Source organism: Manihot esculenta, chromosome 9 (assembly GCF_001659605.2).
Source record: "Manihot esculenta cultivar AM560-2 chromosome 9, M.esculenta_v8, whole genome shotgun sequence".
NCBI lineage: Eukaryota > Viridiplantae > Streptophyta > Magnoliopsida > Malpighiales > Euphorbiaceae > Manihot > Manihot esculenta.
The window spans coordinates 31,823,215-31,844,386 of NC_035169.2; the positions used below are offsets into that span (position 1 = coordinate 31,823,215).

Consider the following 21,172-nt stretch of genomic DNA (forward strand, 5'->3'; position numbering starts at 1 on the left):
AAGTTTCAGAGGAATTAGTTAAACTCATGATCACTTTCAAAGAGAGTCTGACACTATATCTAAATGAGAAGCAACATCATTAGTGGTAACCTGAAAAGAGGACTGCACCAACTGTTTGTATCCAGATCGAATCGTATACTGACCATGTCCTTTATAACGTCAGACTAAAGTATCAAGCGTACCAAGAGGTGCTATAGAAATGGCAAAAATAGCGTGAGCATGAACTATTATAACTAGCTGATATATCAAATACCTCTTCCATTGCAAGGTAGTATGGTCAATCAAATCAGCCACCCTATTAAATGGAGGAGACAGTATTTAGATGGTGATAATCGTTGGGCCCCTAATACCCAGCGGTCGCAGTCGAGCCCATGTTGAAGGGCTAGGCCATAGCCCATCCAAGTCCAATACGTAGATATGTCCTTTAACACGCAGCCCAGACCTCGCTCAGGCAAACCGAATAGAGCAGGAATCAGGCCCACATGAAGGAGGTCCAGCTCACTTGACTTGACGGATTCGTAGGGCAACAGACTCTAAACATCCAAGATTGTATTTACATGACACTGAAGGGAATTAAATAGCCGTCTGATAATGGGAAAGGACGTCGTACGTTCCCCATGTGACAATGATAGGGTAAACAGGCACAGGACGACAGTTATAAGCTACAAAAAGGCAAAAAAGAAATAGAATAAAAGGGAGGAGCCAACGAGACTAAGTTCACTCACACATACTTTAATCCTAACCTTTACTGGATCTCAGATTATCAATTGGCGCCATCTGTGGGAACGAAGGGGATCTTTTTTGTCACCAAAATTCTCATCCTTATCACACCCACTGAGATTCATATAGTCAATTACAATAAAAACCATACTAGAAACACCCCAAATGACTTAAACTCTGCTCAAGAGATACCTCAACTTGTGCCCATAAAAAATACTACCAAGGACTTTGTTTGTGCCGATTGCTTAGTAAATCTCATGGGCAATGTATGTGCGCCTTAAGGATTGATTGTGCATACTCACTAGAATAACTAAGGAACTTAGAGATGCCCACCATCAAATTAGTTTAGAGAGTGCAACACTCATTACAACCAATAAAATTCTAAAATCATCTAAAGCACAAGCAAACAAAGACAAGACCTTTTGAAAAAAAAGAAGACACGGTAGTGTAAGAACATCATTTCTCTCTCTCAGCAAGTAAGTGCATCAAAGATCCAAAAAACTTGTCAACATATAACATATAAAACCTACTTGCAAAACCTAAAGAAACACACTATGAAAATAGCAAACAAAAATTTAGATCTAAGATTTATCTTTTTGTTCTCCATCGGATATATTAACAAAATATCAAAAAAAAATTACAATCCACTGTGAATTAAGGAGGAAGCATTCATTTTCAAGCATAAGAAAGAGGATATCCCCTACTTAAATAAGGAAAGAAGAGATTGATTCAATGATAGAAAGAGGGAGATGTACTTCAAAAGTAGAAAAACAATGAGAGCAAAGGTTTTCTCTAAGTAAGGAGAGAGAGAAATCAATGTTATCTTGACATTAGGTGTATTCTTTTTTTCTCCCTTTCTAAAAAAAGTGTATTCTTAATTTTTTTTAAAGAAATAGCTATTTCGCATGGATTATCTAATAAAAACACTTATTTTTTTTTCTAAAATAATACATATAAAGATAAAATAATTTTAATTTTATAATAATTAATGTTTTATATATAATAATTGGTGACCGTTATTCTTGATTTACGTATCTTTTTTAAAAAAATATATTGTAAAGGTAGTAACGGTTATTGTTATTATTATTAGATAAATTTAGGTTTTTTTATTAAAATAGTTTATTTATTTTTCAATGTTATAAATTTTAATATTTGTAAAATATAAGTAAAATAGTTAATTTAATTTTAATGTTTAAATTTTAATATTTTAAAATATTATAATTTTAAAAATGTTCATTTTTCATTCATTCTTTATTTATTGATTAAATGATAATTTGACATGTTAGATAAAAATTAACAAATTACATTTAAAAAAATAAATTTACGAATATGAATAGTGTTTAATGCAAATTAATGATTATTATTAAAAGGGTAATTTACGATTTAGTCCCTGGGTATTGCCATTATTAACAAGTCAGTCCCTGTATTTTCAAAAACCTATTAAAACGTCCTTATGTTTTCTCTCCGTCAACGAAATAGTCCTTCTGTCTATTTTTGCCGTTAAAAATATAGTAAAAGACTAAATTATCCCCAATTATTTTTCTCCTCCTCCTCCTTCCTTTTCTTCTTCATCAATTCTTCTTCCTTTTGCTTCTTCTTCTTCTTCTGCTTCTTCTCCTTTTTCTTCTTCAGCTTCTGTTTTTTCTCCTTCTTCTTCTGCTTCTTCTCATTTTTCTTCTTCAGCTTCTGTTTTTTCTCCTTCTTCTTCTGCTTCTTCTCCTTTTTCTTCTTTTGCTTCTTTTTCTTCTTTTTCTTCTTCTTCTTCTTCTCATTCTTCTCCTTCTTCTTCTTCTTTTTCTTCTTTTAGGAAAGAAAAGATATGGACTATTTTGTTGATAAAAAGAAACAATAAGGATGTTTTAATAGATCTAAGAAAAGATAGGGACTATTTCGTTGACAAAAAGAAACAATAAGGACGTTTTAATATATTTCTAAAAATATAGGGAGAGACGATTTCGTTGACAGAAAGAAACGATGAGGAGGGACTATTTCGTTGACTTAAATAAACGATAAGGATGTTTTAATAGATGTGAGAAAAGATAGGGACTATTTCATTGATGGAAAAAAATAATAAGGACGTTTTAATAAATATGAAAAAAGATAAAAATATTTTAATAGATTTTTGAAAATGTAAGGACTAACTTGTTAATAATTACAATATACAAGGACTAAATAAATGGTTTTATTTGAGGGTAAAATTGGATTTTAAAAATTTTCTCTCTCCTCCTTTATCTAATTTTAATGGAAAATAGGACGGAAGGACTATTTCGTTGACGGAAATAAAACATAAGGACGTTTTAATAGGTTTCTGAAATTATAGGGACTGACTTATTAATAATGGCAATATTCAGGGACTAAATCGTAAATTACCCATATTAAAAAGACAAGGCAGTACGATTATTATTTTTTTTAGAGAATTATTATTATTATTATTATTATTATTATTAAAAAAACGAAAAAGAGCATCATAAGCCAAGTAGGTTATTGGGCTGGATTGGAGACTTGGGAGTAGACTGGGCCTTCTTTTTTGCTGAATTGATACTCTCAATCAGCACCCAGCAACTCAATTTAAATACAATTTGTTGTTTTTTAAAAAATAATACCATTAATAGATAGTGAACTTTTTTTCATTTTTCTTTTGAAAATAATTAATAATAAGAAAGTCCATAGGAATATAGTTCAATTTAGTTTTAGTTCGATGGAAATTGAATCAAAATTTTAATACGACTTTAGTTTAGTTATTTGTTCTTTCAATGTTAATTTTAGTTCTCATCAATTTTTCAGTATTGATTTGGTTGAATTTCAAGTTTTTCTTATAAAATTTATAAGTATTATCTTTTATCAAAAATATGAAATTATTATTTTAAAAAATTATTTTTTTAAAATCATGTTTTTTGAACTTCACCATCATATTGTTTTATTTCTTACTTATATTAATTTTTTTTATAAAATTTTTACTTCGAATTTGGTGGAAGTCTAAATCGCCAAATAATTTGTAACATATAATAATTCTGACAGTTAGCTAGTTGAAAATTTATAGTTGATAACATTATAATGAAAGTTTTTGTTGAAATATATAAAAGAGATAGGAGAAGATTTCGCATCAGATTATTCGGTTTGATTGAGACGAAGAAGATTCGACTTATGTAATATACAGATCATATCTTTCATACTTTTTTATTTTATTTATATTTGGAATGAGCAAACTCACTTCACTAATACTAATACTAATAGTAAGTAAATTGATTTTTTTAAAGTATTCAGATGTAACGACCCGAAAACTGGACCGCTACCGACGCTAGGATCCAGGTCGGCTTAAGGCCGCCGGGACCCGTAGCAAGCCAAACATTCATCCTGTAAACCTGTTTAATCCCATACATGATCAACAATTACATAAAAATTTTAAAACTTTCTCATTGGTCATTCATTCACTCATTCATTCATTCTTTCATTCATTCTATCATTCTTTCATTCATTCATTCCTTCACCAAGCTTAACCTGTGCATGCACAAATCATAACATAAAACCCCTCACTGGAGTCCTCATCAAATACTCCAATGGGGTAACATAACATACATTAAGCTTGGTTTACAATAATCATCATTTAACATTTAAGATCATGTACCACAAAGGGATTAACAATCATACTATGGTCAAGCACAACTCTAAACTTCCATAAGCATCAATACATTACATTTCTATACTATAATTTCACATTACATCATATTCATGTCCACATCTAGCTATTACATAAAACATGACTCTACTCCTGCTGACCTCCTGGTCTACCCTGTACCTGCAAATCTGGGGGTTAAGGGAGAGGGGTGAGCTATAAAGCCCAGTGAGCAGAATAGTAAAACATTCAATTTATATTTCATGCTTTCATGAAATGCAACACAGCACATAGGGGTCTCAAACTAACTTAAACCCCAACCAAAACACATCAAACAACTCACATTGCTCATAAACATAACATAAACCCATAAACTTCAACAATAACCTAAACATGCATTTCTACCCCACAAAACTCATAAAACTTGTTTAAAACATACTAGAATGGCAGGATCGAAGCTTACCTCTTGAAGATCTAGAGGAGAAACGATCCTAGCTTGGAGATGGGGGAGATCTCAACTCTTTGGTCTCCAAGCTCTAAAACTTGCTCTTTTGCTCAAAAATCTTCAAATCAAGATAAAACTCGTTAAAACTCTAAAGATCAGAGGAAAAACATCAAAAATGAACCATGGGAGAGCAGGGACTCACCGTGGCCGAAAATGGGGAGAAAACTCGCCCGTTTCGGCCATGGAGCCCTTTTATAGGGGCTGCCAGACCACCTTTCGGGAGCCTAAAGTGCCTCCAAAACTCATGCAAGTTCGGCGGCCGAACCTTTGAAACTTTCGGAAGCCTAACTTGCCCCCCTAAACTATCCAATGTTCGGCAGCCGAACCTGGAAATGCCTCCTTAGTCTTTTTCATTCAAAACTCAATTTCCTTTCTTGCTTAAAACCATAAAATACATTAAAATATTTTAGGAAAACATGGTTTTACCCTTTTAGAGTTTTTCGACATCCGAGATTCCACCGGACGGTAGGAATTCCGATACCGGAGTCTAGCCGAGTATTACATTCTTCCCCCCTTAAGAACATTTGTCCCCGAATGTTCACCAAACAAACATAGCATGGCATAAAACATAAACATTCACATAAAACACATAACACTTACTTTAAAAGAGATGAGGATATTGCTGGAGCATGGACTCCCGTGTCTCCCAGGTACACTCCTCAATGTTGTGGTGATTCCAAAGGACTTTCACTATCGGGATTTTCTTGTTTCTCAACTTTCTAATCTGGGTGTCTATGATCTGCACTGGCTGCTCAATATAGGTGAGATCTTCTTGGATCTCCACATCAGGCTCACTAAGAACCTTGCTCAGATCTGACACGAACTTTCTTAACATAGAAACATGGAAAACCAGATGGATTCTCTCCATAGTAGCAGGTAAGTCCAACTTATACGATATATTCCCTATCTTTTGCAAGATTTCAAAGGGTCCGATGTACCGTGGAGCTAGCTTACCTTTCTTCCCGAACCGAATCACCCCTTTTATTGGAGACACTTTGAGCAATACCAAATCCCCCTCCTGAAACTCTACTTGCCTTCTGCGGATATCTGCATAACTCTTTTGCCTGCTTGCAGCAGTCTTGATCCTTTCTCTGATTATGGGCACCACTCTGCTGGTGATCTCTACTAGCTCAGGCCCTGCTAAGGCCTTTTCTCCAACTTCTTCCCAACAGACAGGCGACCTGCACTTCCTTCCATATAAAACTTCATATGGAGCCATCCCGATGCTAGCATAATGACTGTTATTGTAGGCAAACTCCACCAGAGGTAGATGCTGCCTCCAAGAACCGCCAAAATCCAGCACACACATTCTGAGCATATCCTCTATTGTCTGGATAGTCCTCTCTGGCTGTCCGTCCGTCTGAGGATGGAAAGCAGTGCTAAAATCCAACCTGGTGCCCATAGCATTCTGCAGACTCTGCCAAAACCTGGAGGTGAACTGGGGCCCTCTATCAGACACTATTGAAACAGGAACCCCATGCAACCTGACAACCTCGTCAACATACACCTGCGCTAACTTGTCCACAGAATAGCCACTTCTGACAGGGATGAAGTGAGCAGATTTGGTCAGTCTGTCCACAATCACCCATATGGAGTCCAATCCGTTGGACGCCGCCGGTAGCCCCACCACGAAGTCCATAGCTATATTCTCCCATTTCCACTCTGGAATAGGTAGTGGGTTAAGCATTCCAGCCGCCTTCTGATGTTCCAGCTTCACCCTCTGACATATTTCGCAGGCTGACACAAACTGTGCCACTTCTCTCTTCATAGCTGGCCACCAATACACTCTCTTCAGATCTTGATACATTTTGGTGGCTCCAGGGTGAACACTGCATCTGGCATTATGAGCTTCCCTCATAATGTCTCCCTTCAGTCCCATGTCATCTGGTACACACAATCTATTCGCATAGCGGAGGATCCCCTTACTGTCAAATATGAACTCTTCGTTCTTGCCTGACTGAACAGTCCTGGCAATCTTCGCTAACTCTGGGTCCTCGTGCTGTTTCTGAGCCACTTGCTCCAGAAACACGGGTGCCACTCTCATCTGGGCTATCAAAGCACCTGTACCAGACAACTCCAACTGCAAACCTTCATTGATGAGCTCGAAGAACTCCCTCACTACTGGCCTCCTCTCTGCTGAAATATGGGACAAACTACCAAGTGATTTCCAGCTTAAGGCGTCTGCCACAACATTCGCCTTACCCGGATGGTACTGGATCTTGCAATCATAGTCACTGAGCAGTTCTACCCATCTTCTCTGCCTCAAATTCAGCTCTCTCTGACTCAGGATGTACTGCAGGCTTTTATGATCAGTGAAGATCTCACATTTTACCCCATAAAGGTAATGCCTCCACATCTTGAGTGCAAAGATTACTGTTGCCATCTCAAGGTCATGTGTAGGGTAATTCAACTCGTGCTTCTTCAGCTGCCTAGAAGCATAAGCAATCACCCTTTCATTCTGCATTAGCACACAACCCAGTCCCACACGGGACGCATCACAATACACTGAGAAGTCTTCATTACTAGTTGGCAGAGCTAACACCGGTGCTGAAGTCAACCTCTTCTTGAGCTCCTCAAAGCTTTCTTCACACTGGTCGGTCCACACAAATCTCTGGTTCTTCTTAGTCAGTCTGGTCATAGGAGCTGCAATCTTAGAGAAGTCCTGGACGAACCTCCTGTAGTAACCTGCCAAACCCAAGAAGCTCTTGATCTCTGTCACTGTAGTGGGTCTAGGCCAGTTAGCTACAGCTTCCACTTTCTTGGGGTCTACCTCGATTCCATTTTCTGACACAACGTGCCCCAAGAATGAAATGCTCCTCAGCCAGAACTCACACTTGGAGAACTTGGCATACAAGCCGTGTTCCCTCAAGGTTTGCAGAACTAACCTCAGATGATGGGCATGCTCCTCTGCATTCCTGGAATACACTAAGATATCATCTATGAAGACAATAACAAAGTGATCCAGGTACTGGCTAAATACTCTGTTCATGAGATCCATGAATGCTGCAGGGGCATTGGTTAACCCGAACGACATCACAAGGAACTCATAGTGCCCATATCTGGTCCTGAATGCTGTCTTTGGTACATCCTCTTCTCTTATCCTCAGCTGATGATACCCCGATCTCAGATCTATTTTGGAGAAACAACCTGCTCCTGCTAGCTGGTCGAATAGATCGTCGATCCTTGGCAACGGATACTTATTCTTGGTAGTGACCTTGTTCAACTGCATGTAGTCGATACAAAGTCTGAGAGATCCATCCTTCTTTTTCACAAATAGCACTAGAGCACCCCAAGGTGAGGTACTCGGTCAGATGAAGCCTCTATCTACCAACTCTTGCAACTGCTCTTTAAGCTCCTTCAATTCTGCTGGTGCCATCCTGTAGGGAGGGATAGAGATTGGTCTGGTTCCATGCATCAACTCAATTTCGAACTCTATCTCCCTAGCAGGTGGTAAACCTGGCAGCTCGTCTGGAAAAACGTCTAAGAACTCACTAACCACTGGCACTGAGGCGGGCTCTCTGACATGACTATCCAGCTCTCTCACATGAGCTAGAAAACCCTGACAACCCCTCCTGAGCAACCTACGAGCCTGAAGGGCTTATATCAAACCTCTAGGTGTACTCCCCCTGTCTCCTCTGAAGACAACCTCTGACCCATCCTGACATCTGAACTTGACTACCTTGTCTCTGCAGTCCAAGGTAGCACCATAGGTAGATAGCCAATCCATCCCTAGAATGACGTCAAAATCTGTCAAATCTAGAACCACAAGGTCGGCAGAAAGGCATCTCCCCTCAACAAAAACTGGACTATACTGGCAGACTGACTCTGCCACTGACGGGTCACACTTGGGTCCACTGACCCATAGGGGACACTCTAACCCAGAGACCATCAATCCCAACCTCTCGACGGCCCTCGGAGCAATGAAAGAATGAGATGCACCAGGGTCCATTAAGGCATAAATATCCGAGCAACCAATGATGAGATTACCTGCTACCACGGTGTTCGATGCATTTGCCTCCTGCTGTGTCATTGTGAAGATCCGTGCTGGGGCTGATGGACCTTCACCTCTGAAACCCGCTGAAGAAGAGGCTGCCCCTCTCCCTTTGCCTCTGCCACTGGCCTGAGTCGCGGCTGGAGCTGCTGGCTGAGCCACACTACCAGAAGTTGTCTGCTGAGACTGTGCCATAAAAGCTGCTCTAGGACACTCCCGAGCCATGTGTCCCTCCTGCCCACACCTGAAGCAGGCTATCGTCCCAACCAGACATACACCCTTGTGCGGCTTCCCACACTTCCTACATACTGCATTATCTGCACCTGAGCTCGAGCCACTTCCTAATCCCAGACCTGACTTGATCTTGCTCCAGAACTTGTTCTTCTTTGACTTCTTGGTGGTACTGCTCCACCTCTTACTAGCTGAACTCAGAGAAGAAGGGTCCAACTTGCCCCCACCAGGGGTCTTGGAACCAGAAGACTGTGCCACTGACTGATTAAATTTCCCTTCAATGATTGCACTAACCTCCATCCTCCGAGCCATATCCACTATGGCATGGAAACTCTCCCTCTCTGCTGACTGAATCAAGGAGGAATACCTGGAATGGAGCCTCATGATATACCTCCTTGACTTCTTCTGATCTGTATCCAGATTCTGCCCAGCAAACGGCAACAGCTCCAAGAATCTGTCTGTATACTCGTCCACACTCATCTCATTTGATTGTCTCAACTGCTCAAATTCAATCATCTTCAACTCCCTTGAACTGTCAGGGAAAGCCCATCCTGCAAACTCATTTGCAAACTCCTCCCATGGTAGGCTATCCAACCTTGGGTTCACATAGTTTTTAAACCACTCTCGGGCCTTCTTGCATTTTAGTGTGAACCCAGCCATCTGAATGACTCTACTGTCATCAGCTCCTATCTCATCTGTAATCATTCTGACCCTCTCAAGGTACACAAACGGGTCATCACCGGTTTCATATTGGGGAGCACCCAGCTTCATATAGTCGGTCATCTTGACCTTGCTCCCTCCAGATGAGCTAGGTTTAGGCATTTGGGTTTCTGGGACAGTAGGTGCTGGTGCTGGTGGAGGAGGTGCAGCATCCCCTGGGGTAGGGTTTGTTGTACCTGGGTAGAAGGACGGGGGTGGGTACATAGGGTATTGTGGGTATGGTGGGTAGAAAGGTGGGTATGTCATGTGGGAGTGGTAAGGGCTAAAGCTGGGGTAATCTGATATACCTCCCATCGAATATCCGGGATTCTGAGAAAAGGGTGGGTACTGGGGTAGCTGAACAAATCCCGAGGCCTGAGTGCCTCCTTGGGACTCTCCCATACCCTCCTCCGACATACTCACTCCAAGACTGCCATCCCTCCTCTGATCCACATCCATATCATCCCCCACATCCTCTGACATTCCTCCTTGCATTGTTCCCCTTACTGATCTGCTTCTGTTCATATCCAAAGACCTTCTAGGGTCTCTCACTGCTCTTTCCCTACTAGACCTGTTAGACATTGCCCTTGGCAATGCAGGGGGACGGGCACTCATGCCCTCATCCTCCGGTGGTACTCCAGTCAATCGTGCAGATCGACGAGTTCCTCTCATCCTGTTTACTGAAAAACAGCACACATCACATAAACATTAGCATCAAATGGTTCATGTGCAAACACATGAATCCGCATCACATACATCACATACATAGCATATCATTAATGCACATGCATATAATCATGGCATTTCACATCATCATTCAAGACAGAACTCTACATCTTATCCTAGTGGACATGATTTTTCCTATTATGCTTGACCTTCTAGAACATCTATGAGCCCGACACTCTAGGTCCGACCATATGAACCTAGGGCTCTGATACCAATCTGTAACGACCCGGAAACTGGACCGCTACCGGCGCTAGGATCCAGGTCGGCTTAAGGCCGCCGGGACCCGTAGCAAGCCAAACATTCATCCTGTAAACCTGTTTAATCCCATACATGATCAACAATTACATAAAAATTTTAAAACTTTCTCATTGGTCATTCATTCACTCATTCATTCATTCTTTCATTCATTCTATCATTCTTTCATTCATTCATTCCTTCACCAAGCTTAACCTGTGCATGCACAAATCATAACATAAAACCCCTCACTGGAGTCCTCATCAAATACTCCAATGGGGTAACATAACATACATTAAGCTTGGTTTACAATAATCATCATTTAACATTTAAGATCATGTACCACAAAGGGATTAACAATCATACTATGGTCAAGCACAACTCTAAACTTCCATAAGCATCAATACATTACATTTCTATACTATAATTTCACATTACATCATATTCATGTCCACATCTAGCTATTACATAAAACATGACTCTACTCCTGCTGACCTCCTGGTCTACCCTGTACCTGCAAATCTGGGGGTTAAGGGAGAGGGGTGAGCTATAAAGCCCAGTGAGCAGAATAGTAAAACATTCAATTTATATTTCATGCTTTCATGAAATGCAACACAGCACATAGGGGTCTCAAACTAACTTAAACCCCAACCAAAACACATCAAACAACCCACATTGCTCATAAACATAACATAAACCCATAAACTTCAACAATAACCTAAACATGCATTTCTACCCCACAAAACTCATAAAACTTATTTAAAACATACTAGAATGGCAGGATCGAAGCTTACCTCTTGAAGATCTAGAGGAGAAACGATCCTAACTTTGAGATGGGGGAGATCTCAACTCTTTGGTCTCCAAGCTCCAAAACTTGCTCTTTTGCTCAAAAATCTTCAAATCAATATAAAACTCGTTAAAACTCTAAAGATCGGAGGAAAAACATAAAAAACGAACCATGGGAGAGCAGGGACTCACCGTGGCCGAAAATGGGGAGAAAACTCGCCCGTTTTGGCTATGGAGCCCTTTTATAGGGGCTGCCAGACCACCTTTCGGCAGCCTAAAGTGCCTCCAAAACTCATGCAAGTTCGGCGGCCGAACATGAGGTTCAGCGGCCGAACCTTTGAAACTTTCGGAAGCCTAACTTGCCCCCCTAAACTATCCAATGTTCGGCGGCCGAACTTGAGGTTCGGCGGCCGAACCTGGAAATGCCTCCTTGGTCTTTTTCATTCAAAACTCAATTTCCTTTCTTGCTTAAAACCATAAAATACATTAAAACATTTTAGGAAAACATGGTTTTACCCTTCTAGAGTTTTCCGACATCCGAGATTCCACCGGACGGTAGGAATTCCGATACCGGAGTCTAGCCGGGTATTACATCAGATCTCAATAAGAGTTATAATTGTGCGTGCAACAAGGTTGACAAAAGTGATATGAATGATGAACAGAGTATGGACCAAGCGGCTCAGCATTTACTAGCCGATTGCTTAATATTAATGAGTCGTCTGACACACCTACGACGACCTGTTACCGTTCAATCCAAAATAACATTTGTCAAAATGTTCTAACATGATCAGGATATAAATGCCTCTAGATGAATCACCTCATGAATAGATTTCGAACGATCAGTGAACTGAAAAACTCTTGAATTCTTCTAAAAACCTCAATCTCTACGAATAAAAAAATTTCAGCCCATTAACTTTCACTTTGCTTAATCAAATTCATTAATTTTCCCGTGAATTAAGCTCTTATCTATGTGTCTCCATCTTCTTTAACTCACTAAATCTCAAACTTCTCAAACTTATCAATCCTCTTCGTTGTTTGATGCAAAATTTAGTTGAATTGATTTCACTGATTTGCAGTGCAAGAAATTGGTTTTCGAGTATGGCCTGTATCCTTATCAATGCAGAACAGTTTCTGGAAAACACAGACGTATGTACTGCGGTACGTGCCTGTGATTCCGCTGACGGGCAAGCAGCAACGGTGTTAAAGGCCGATTCTTAATCAAGTGGAATGAAAATGAATATAGTTGCTACTTTTCTTGGGTAATGATTTGGTTGCAGGTGTTTGTATGATGGGATTCCTATACCATATTTGTGCTTGTATTGTAATTATGATGTCAACTGTAATTTCAATACTTGTTTTGAAATTTATTTGATCTTATAAGTTGATCAAAGATGTCGAAGCTTAATTACCTTGTCTGCACCTCAACTTCGTGGAAATATTTGTTAGAATAGCGGAAAATGACAAAAACCACCTCAAATTTTAATCGCTTTTCTCGTAATGTGTTTCCATTTGAGTTAAATTATTAAAATTTGCATCAACCTTAAAGTTATTGAGGGCATTGTTAAAAGTAAAAAAGCACTTTGCGGCATTTTTGGCTCATTGTATTTTTAAATTTTGCTTAAAATTTGAAAGAATACATTATTCTAATTATTGTTTTCGTCATCGTCACTCGTATCTGGTCATTATTATCACAGCTACTACACAACTACCATCTTTGTTATCGCTTGGCCTGCCACTACCCAAGAACCCCTACCATCACTATTTCAACAACCTTCATGCTTCTTTTTTTTCAAATATATTTCATTCAAGATTAGAGGACAAACCCCAAAAGCATACAAAAGCCCAAAATCCAAGAAAAATGAATTGGGTAGAAATAGATTTTTAGGGTCTAAAAAATAAGAAACCCGTGAAGAAAAGAACCTTAAAAACTCGGCCCAAATATAATCCGAAAACCCAACCCGGCTGCTCTTAATCAAAACCGCCACTCTCCCATCTCTGGTCGTCCCGTCCACTGGAACTAGCTGCGATCAAGGCGGCAGAGAACAACTCCATCTACTGCAACCCAAGGGCCGACACAATCAAAAGAAGAACCATGAAATTAAAAGCCAAGAAAAATTACTAGCAGCTACCCAACAGGTACCAAGACCAGAACTCAAGGAGGAGGACGTCTCAAGCAATATTCAGTGCATGCAATACCAAATCGAGTGGAGATGAAGGCCATTGACACTATCGAGTGATGGAAAATCCTCAGAATCAACAAATCCCGTCGCCTGGGTCAGAGCTTACACCCGTCCAGGAGAACCATCCCAACTGGAACACGGACAGGCAGAAAGTCAGTAGCTTTCTCCCGGTGCATGCAGGCCTCATTCATCAGAAAACGCCATTGAAACCACCTGCATGCAAAAAACTGAAAATAAGAGACAAAGAAGAAAAGACACAGCAGATCAAACAAACCGTTTCCATAAGCTCATATATGCTCAAAATCAGAAAGAAAAATTATTTATCTACACCACACCTCACCCAAAGAAAAGGGGAGGGGGAACCCGAACCTTCATGATTCAAGCAACGTCACAATATGAGGAGAACCATTCTCATCACCACCGCTCGATCACACATCAATTACACAATCATTCCCGCTCCTTTATTTTTATCCTCACAAATAAATTAAATATTAAAATTAAAAAAATTAACATATTTATTAATTTTATAATTTTAATGCTTTTCTCTATTACAAAATTTCCCTTCTTTCAAACATACCCTTTGCTTGAAGTGAAAGATTTTATAAAAAATTAATTTTTTTATTAATTTTTTAAATTAAAATAAAATAATTCATTGTTTTAATTTTTAAATTTTTTATTTTAAAAAAATTAAATTATATATGAATTCATACAGATTTATTTAAATTCTTTTTTTTTTTTCAAAATAATCAACGGAAGGATTAATTAAGTATTTTATTCTCTCATCATTCTCACGCACAATTTTCTATCACTTAGAATGTGATTGATTTTTTTTTATCTCATTTTGTTCTAAATTTATTTAAGATAAATAATTGAAAATATCTTTTATATTTATATGAATTTATGAAAAATAAATTTTAAATTTAAAAAAAATGAGTTCCTTGTGTAATGATTATATTATTTAAAGTTAGAAAAATAAGTTTTAATTGTAGAAAGATATGGATTGCATGGACAATGTGATTATCTAAATTTAGAAAAAAAAACAACAAAATTTTAAATATAGAAAAAGTATGATTTTAATAAGCAATAGATTTGGACTATTTAAAATTTCTTTTAAAAAAAATTAAATGCAGAAAAATGCAATAAACAATTTAAATTTAGGAAAAAATAGTATTAAAAACTTTATTTAAATTATTATGTTATTTCAATAATATTATAATCTTTTACTAATAGTGATTATCTAAATTTAGAAGAAAAAAAACAACAAAATTTTAAATATAGAAAAAGTATGATTTTAATTTCACCTTTTTTTTTATAAACATATTTTCACTTTCTATAAATTCGTAAACCATTAAATTTGTATTTATTTTAAATTCAATTTTCAGCCTATTAAAATTATTTAAAAAAAAAGTATTGTGATAAAATAACATTAAGATTTACATATCATATTAAATTCACCACTTTATTTCAATAAAAAATGTAAGTTATTTATATTCAATATGATTTTTTTTATACATAATTAATTTGAATTGGTGCTTGAATTTGATTTTCTAAACTATAAAAAATCAATATAAATAATATAAATTAATTTTAATCATGAAGGTCAATAAATAAATAAATTAGTATTCACAGTTTTAAAGTTTTAGTCTAATAGTTAGAATATCTAAATAAATTTGGAAGATTTTTCCACTCTTTTCGATTTTAATTCCATTTAAAAAAAAAGTAAATAAATAAATTAAGCTAGCTAAAACTATGGGATTAAATTCACATTAATTTCCAGACAAGCAATACATCTTCATGGAAATTTCGAGATCCAGTCGTACCAACACGTGAATGCTTAAGATCTCAACACCTTGAAAACTCCATTGAAATTGACATATTATACATTTTTTAAATATAAAACACCCACAAAAATTAGGCGGAATTGATAAATGCATATAATCTGTTTCATCATAAATTTATATCAAATAATAAAAAAAATATTTATTTGAACTCGATTTATTATATATTAATATATTTTTAAAATATAGATAAATAGATATCTCTAGGAAAAAAATAGACCACCGAGAATTTCTCAAACAGCAAAGCAAAATATCTTCTTCTGCATGAACCATGCATGATGGCTATGGCCAACAGAAAACTGGTGCAAAATTGCTTGCAACTACTGAAACCCTAATTCTGGAATTTTAGGCAGTGTTTTTACATGCCCATGTAAAGATTCTACCTAAAATCATCATCTCATTAATTTTTAGATAACTTTTATTTTCAATTTTGCTTTTCGATGTGAAATGGAAGAAAAAATAGTGCATTATATAGTATAATAGCTCATGGGTTTGGAAATGCTTTCCATATTATTCTATTTTCTGTAATAAGAAAAGAAAAAAAAAAGGAAATCTCTAATTTTAAGGATAAGAAAGGAAATTCAAAATACAAAGAGAAGAGAAAATATTACCAAAAAAAAGAGAATTTATTTTTCTTATTTATAATTATTATGAAAAATTATACTTAATTATATAATTTAAGTCATTTTAGACAAGTTTGAGGATGACGCAACAATGAGAGGTAAAGATGAGGCCTTTCATTCTTTCCATGTAATTTAGGCGAACTCTGTTGACAATTGCTTGATTTAGGCTTAGTAATATTAATCATTTTAGTGACCGTTAGATGTTTTATCAGCGGCAAAGGAATAAATTTTCATAATATGTTTCTTAATAAAATAAAAAATAAAATAAATATAAATTATAAGAGAAATAAAGTATTAAAAATTTATCATATGTTAAATTTCAAAAATATTTATAACAAGCTTAAATTATTTAAAAACCTAAATTAAGACAGATCATAATCCAACGTGTTACGCAACTTTTCAAATAAAATTCTGCAAAGATTTATTGGGCGTTTAAAACAAAAAACATAGATAACAACGCATGGTCGATTTGAAATTGAAGGGCAAGATTCATGTGTGGTCCCCACAAAGAAAATCCCGCGGAAGACAAGGGCGTCATCGCCGACGACTCAAACTCAAACACGCGTATGGTTAGTAAAGTACTTGACTGGTGTATTGTCATTTTGATATTAAATCTACTCTACACGTGTTCTTTTTCTAGTGGTAACCACTAACAACGTTGGCTTTCAAAGAGCCTAATCAGCTTTAGCTTCTCCAGCATAAATTTTTGGCTGCAGTGGTCGGGTGTGGACCGTCTTTAAACTAGCATATTAATGCTATTATTTATTTTTCATAAGAAAATATATTTTTATAGATATACTAAAATTAATAAATATATCTCATTATTTTTAAAATTTAACAATTTAATCTTTATATTTGTATTTTGTTAAATTGAATATCATTCTATTAAAATATTTTTTAATTTAATAAAATCAAAATTTAGATATTAAATTATTTATTTTAAAAAAGTTTAGATACATAAATGTTAATGTTAACATAAGCATATACTATATTTAAAAAAAATATATAATTTTTTCTCATATTTTTAATACTATAAATTTTCATAAAATAAAAGGAAAAGTGCTCCCAAATTTGAATTCTTTATCTTGATATGCTTTTAAAAAATAATACATGTAATTTATGATGTTATTATGATTTATATTAATAATATTAAGTATTTTTCTAGAGTGTAAAGTTTAAATTTTTTAATTTAAAAAAATTCATTTTTATAAAAAAAATAATTTTATGAAAAAATCATTTAAACTATTTTTTTTTTAAATGAAGGATTTGCTGCACAATTGCTTTCCTCTAAAGCAATAATTATTGCCATTGATTGACATCATTAATGATTATTTATTTTTTTTATTTAAATTAATTTATCTCATTAATATTAGAATCATATTTTAAACGGAAAGATTTTAAATTCAAATATTAATTGAAATGAATTATATTAAAAAATTAATATTATTTATTTAATTAATAAATAATTTATATTTTTTATCTGAGTAATAAATAACTTATAACCACAAGACATTTATAATTTTGAAATTGAATTATCATCAATAATTTGAAAATTGTAATTAAAAAAAGTTTATAGTTTTTCCTTTAAAGGAATAAAAGTGTTGGTTTACAAGGAAGAGATGCCAAAAGAAATTTTCAAAATTGCTATTGCTAAGCATGATTATGTGGAGGTGGCCATTGCCATATACAGCAAAACGAGTTGTGGCAATATCGTAAATTCACAAATCAAAATTTTCGTATTAATTAAAAATTAGTCACAGTTGTACTCGGGCGAGTTGTGGCCTCGGAAGCTGGAGCCTCTCTTTCCATGTATAAGAAGGAGGATGTGAGGCACAAAGATTTTCAGCCTTCTTGAGGATTGAATCTTACGCCTTATTGTCACTCCTTTCCATTCTCTTCTCCTCCAGAAACTTCCTGCACCACCCACTTCATAGGTGATTCAAAAATTTCTCCTTTTTTCTCGGTTTATGTTTTGCTGATTTTCCTTGGAAAATTTTGTTTATTTGTTTGTTTTGATTTCATGGTTTCATTTTCTGTAGCAACCCTTTGGCTTGATTTTTATCCTGTTTCTTTTTGAGGTAGTAATTGGTTTGTGAATCTGTAATTTCTTCTTGCAATTAATATGACGAAACTCTGTATATCCCATTTCAGATTTTTCTTTCTGGAAGTTGTTTTATCGTTTTTTTTCGTTTCTCTTTTGTTTATTCATGCTCGTCTTTGATTATTTGTTGTGGCTTAGATGTTTTTTTGTGAAATATAATTGTGTTACATGTCGGTTTGAGAAATTGATTGCTGGAATTGAAGGAATGGAAAATCTAGAGCAATTGTTTTCCCTATAATTGTAGTGAACTGGGTTATAAAATTTTATTTCTTTGTAGCAAATAAGAGTGCTGCTGATTATTTTGGGCGTTCCAAGTTTTATGAAAATGCCATACTACTGTAGATTGTGTAATATCCTTCATATTCATTTCATCTTTTCTTTTTGCTGATGTTAGTCTGTAAACTAACCATGTAATTCCGAATTTATACCCCTTCTTTGGAATCAAGAATTTTATAAGAATTTAATTCAATTGATTCCTTTTCTTGCATTTGTCTTTAGTTGGAATAAAAGTAAAATACTTTCATCATATATGAAGATGAATTCTTTTCTTATAAAATCTTGCATGCCAAACGAAGGGGTAGTGATAATAAGTAAAACTGCTTAGGGAGTATGTCATTTTAATGTTATAATAAGAGTTTTCTTTTCCATGTTGTTCAAAATTCTGCTATTTGTCCCATATTCATATGCTCAAAACTTCTATTAACTACCTGGGAGGAAGAGTTCTGTTTGTGTCTTAGCTGATTGGAGATTTTCATATTATCTCTAAAATTTCTTATTTCTTTAATTTAACCTAGAGAATGGAACCGAGTTGTAGATTTATACATTTTGGTTTTCTTGTTGACATGTATGTATGTGGGCTTATACTAATCATAAATTTTTTTCTTTATCCCTCTTCCATTCAGGTGAATATCTCTTTGCCGGTTTGAAGCTTTGGCCTGCTTCTGGTCTGTTTTATAAGTTATTGCCAGAAATTACACAGTTAACTCTTTTCCATCTTCATCAATATTATATAGTCAATCACAGAAAGTAGGGAATGCTGAAAAATGTTGAAATTCAGAATTTCTTCCTCTGAGGGTGATAAGGTCATAGCTCCGGGTGGGCTACCCTTGTATAACCTTTTTGAGGCTGAGCATTTAACTCACTGCCCACTTTATTGTGCTCAAATGCCCGGTGTGCCAAGAAATACAGGAGCACATATCATGTCAAGGTACGATGTTTGTGAAGATGGTTGAGCTTTTAGGTTCTTGAGAGCAATTCCTTAATACCTATATCAGCCATATTGCATTAGGAAGTATAGTAGCTTTTATTTTGTTCAAATATTGTAGCCTGAAATGGAAAACAAAGGGCACGTGTTGATGCGGAAGTATGAGATGGGCAAATTGTTGGGCCAAGGAACCTTTGCCAGGGTCCACCATGCGAGGAATCTTCAAACTGGAGTGAGTGTAGCCATCAAGATAATTGACAAAGAGAAGGTACTGAAGGTTGGAATGATGGAGCAGATAAAGCGAGAAATTTCTGTTATGAGACTGATTAGACATCCAAATGTTGTAGAACTTTATGAGGTGATGGCTACCAAATCCAAGATTTACTTTGTAATGGAATATGTTAAAGGTGGTGAGCTTTTCAACAAAGTAGCTAAAGGGAAGCTCAAGGAGGACATTGGACGGAAATATTTTCAACAGTTGATCAGTGCAGTTGATTATTGCCACAGTAGAGGAGTATCTCATCGTGATCTGAAACCAGAAAACCTACTCTTGGACGAGAATGGGAATCTAAAGGTTTCGGATTTTGGTTTAAGTGCCCTTGCTGAATGTAAGCAACAGGATGGGTTACTTCATACTACCTGTGGAACCCCTGCTTATGTCGCTCCAGAAGTGATAAACAGAAAAGGTTATGATGGATCGAAAGCTGATATTTGGTCATGTGGGGTGATCTTGTATGTTCTATTGGCTGGCTATCTGCCATTCCATGATACAAATCTGATGGAGATGTATAGGAAGATTGGAAAGGCAGAATTTAGATTTCCTAATTGGTTTGCACCTGAAGTACGCAAGCTTCTGTCAAAGATCCTTGATCCAAAACCTAGCACAAGGATATCCATGGTCAAAATAATGGAAAATTCTTGGTTTTGCAAGGGGTTAGAACCCAAATCCCTAATTGTTGAGACAAACAGAGAAGAACATGCATTTGCGGATTGTGATGCTGTGTTTAATGTGGATGAGAGTAACAGTGCTGTCACACAATCCAAGCAAGAATCAGCAAAACCTTGTAACTTGAACGCATTCGATATCATCTCCTATTCTGCAGGCTTCGACTTGTCTGGTTTGTTTGAGGAAAAAGAGAAAAAGAAAGAGGTGAGGTTTACTGCAAACAAGCCTTCCTCAATTATCATCTCAAAGCTAGAAGACATTGGTAAGCGTCTAAAGCTGAAAATGAAGAAGAAAGATGCAGGCATGTTGAAATTTGAAGGTTCAAAGGCGGGCAGGAAAGGAGCTCTGGGCATCGACGCCGAAATCTTTGAGATCACTCCTTGTTTTCATTTAGTGGAAATGAAGAAGTCCAGCGGAGATACTCTGGAGTATCAGACAGTACTAAACCAAGAAATTAGACCTGCACTCAAGGACATTGTTTGGACATGGCAAGGAGAACAGCAGCAGCAGCAGCAGCAGCAGCAAATTCTGAAACAACAACAAGAGCAACAGGAACTACAGCCTTCCCATGTATGTGCATTGCAGGCAGCTTCACCTTATGCTACATCCTAAATAAATATTTCATCGCGATTAGTTTTATCTATCCTTGGCCTTTGTCAAGGTGAGTTTAATCCTTGTGACAGTATGCAACTTATCAGTATAATTGGGTGGATGCTTCATATATGTATTATGTATCGACTGTATTCAATCGTATCAACGCTTTTCATCACCAAAA

At 36.3% G+C, this 21,172-nt stretch overlaps 1 protein-coding gene and 1 long non-coding RNA gene across 3 annotated transcripts; one reads left to right on the forward strand and one right to left on the reverse strand.

The window, feature by feature from the left end:
* Positions 1 to 13,303: 13,303 nt before the first annotated feature.
* On the reverse strand, positions 13,304 to 14,130 carry LOC122724522. 2 transcript variants are annotated; one of them, XR_006351964.1, is made up of 2 exons: positions 14,055 to 14,130; positions 13,304 to 13,898 (listed from the first exon to the last, which is right to left on the reverse strand). It is a non-coding gene; the product is annotated as an uncharacterized LOC122724522 (long non-coding RNA). The 2 variants fall into 2 exon arrangements; XR_006351965.1 differs by having other exon boundaries at positions 14,021 to 14,093.
* Positions 14,131 to 17,895: 3,765 nt separating this feature from the next.
* Positions 17,896 to 21,172, forward strand: LOC110622507 (CBL-interacting protein kinase 2). The gene is made up of 2 exons (XM_021767025.2): positions 17,896 to 18,080; positions 19,150 to 21,172. The coding sequence occupies exon 2, from the start codon at positions 19,579 to 19,581 to the stop codon at positions 21,007 to 21,009; it is 1,431 nt and encodes a 476-aa protein (XP_021622717.1). The 5' UTR covers positions 17,896 to 18,080; positions 19,150 to 19,578; the 3' UTR covers positions 21,010 to 21,172.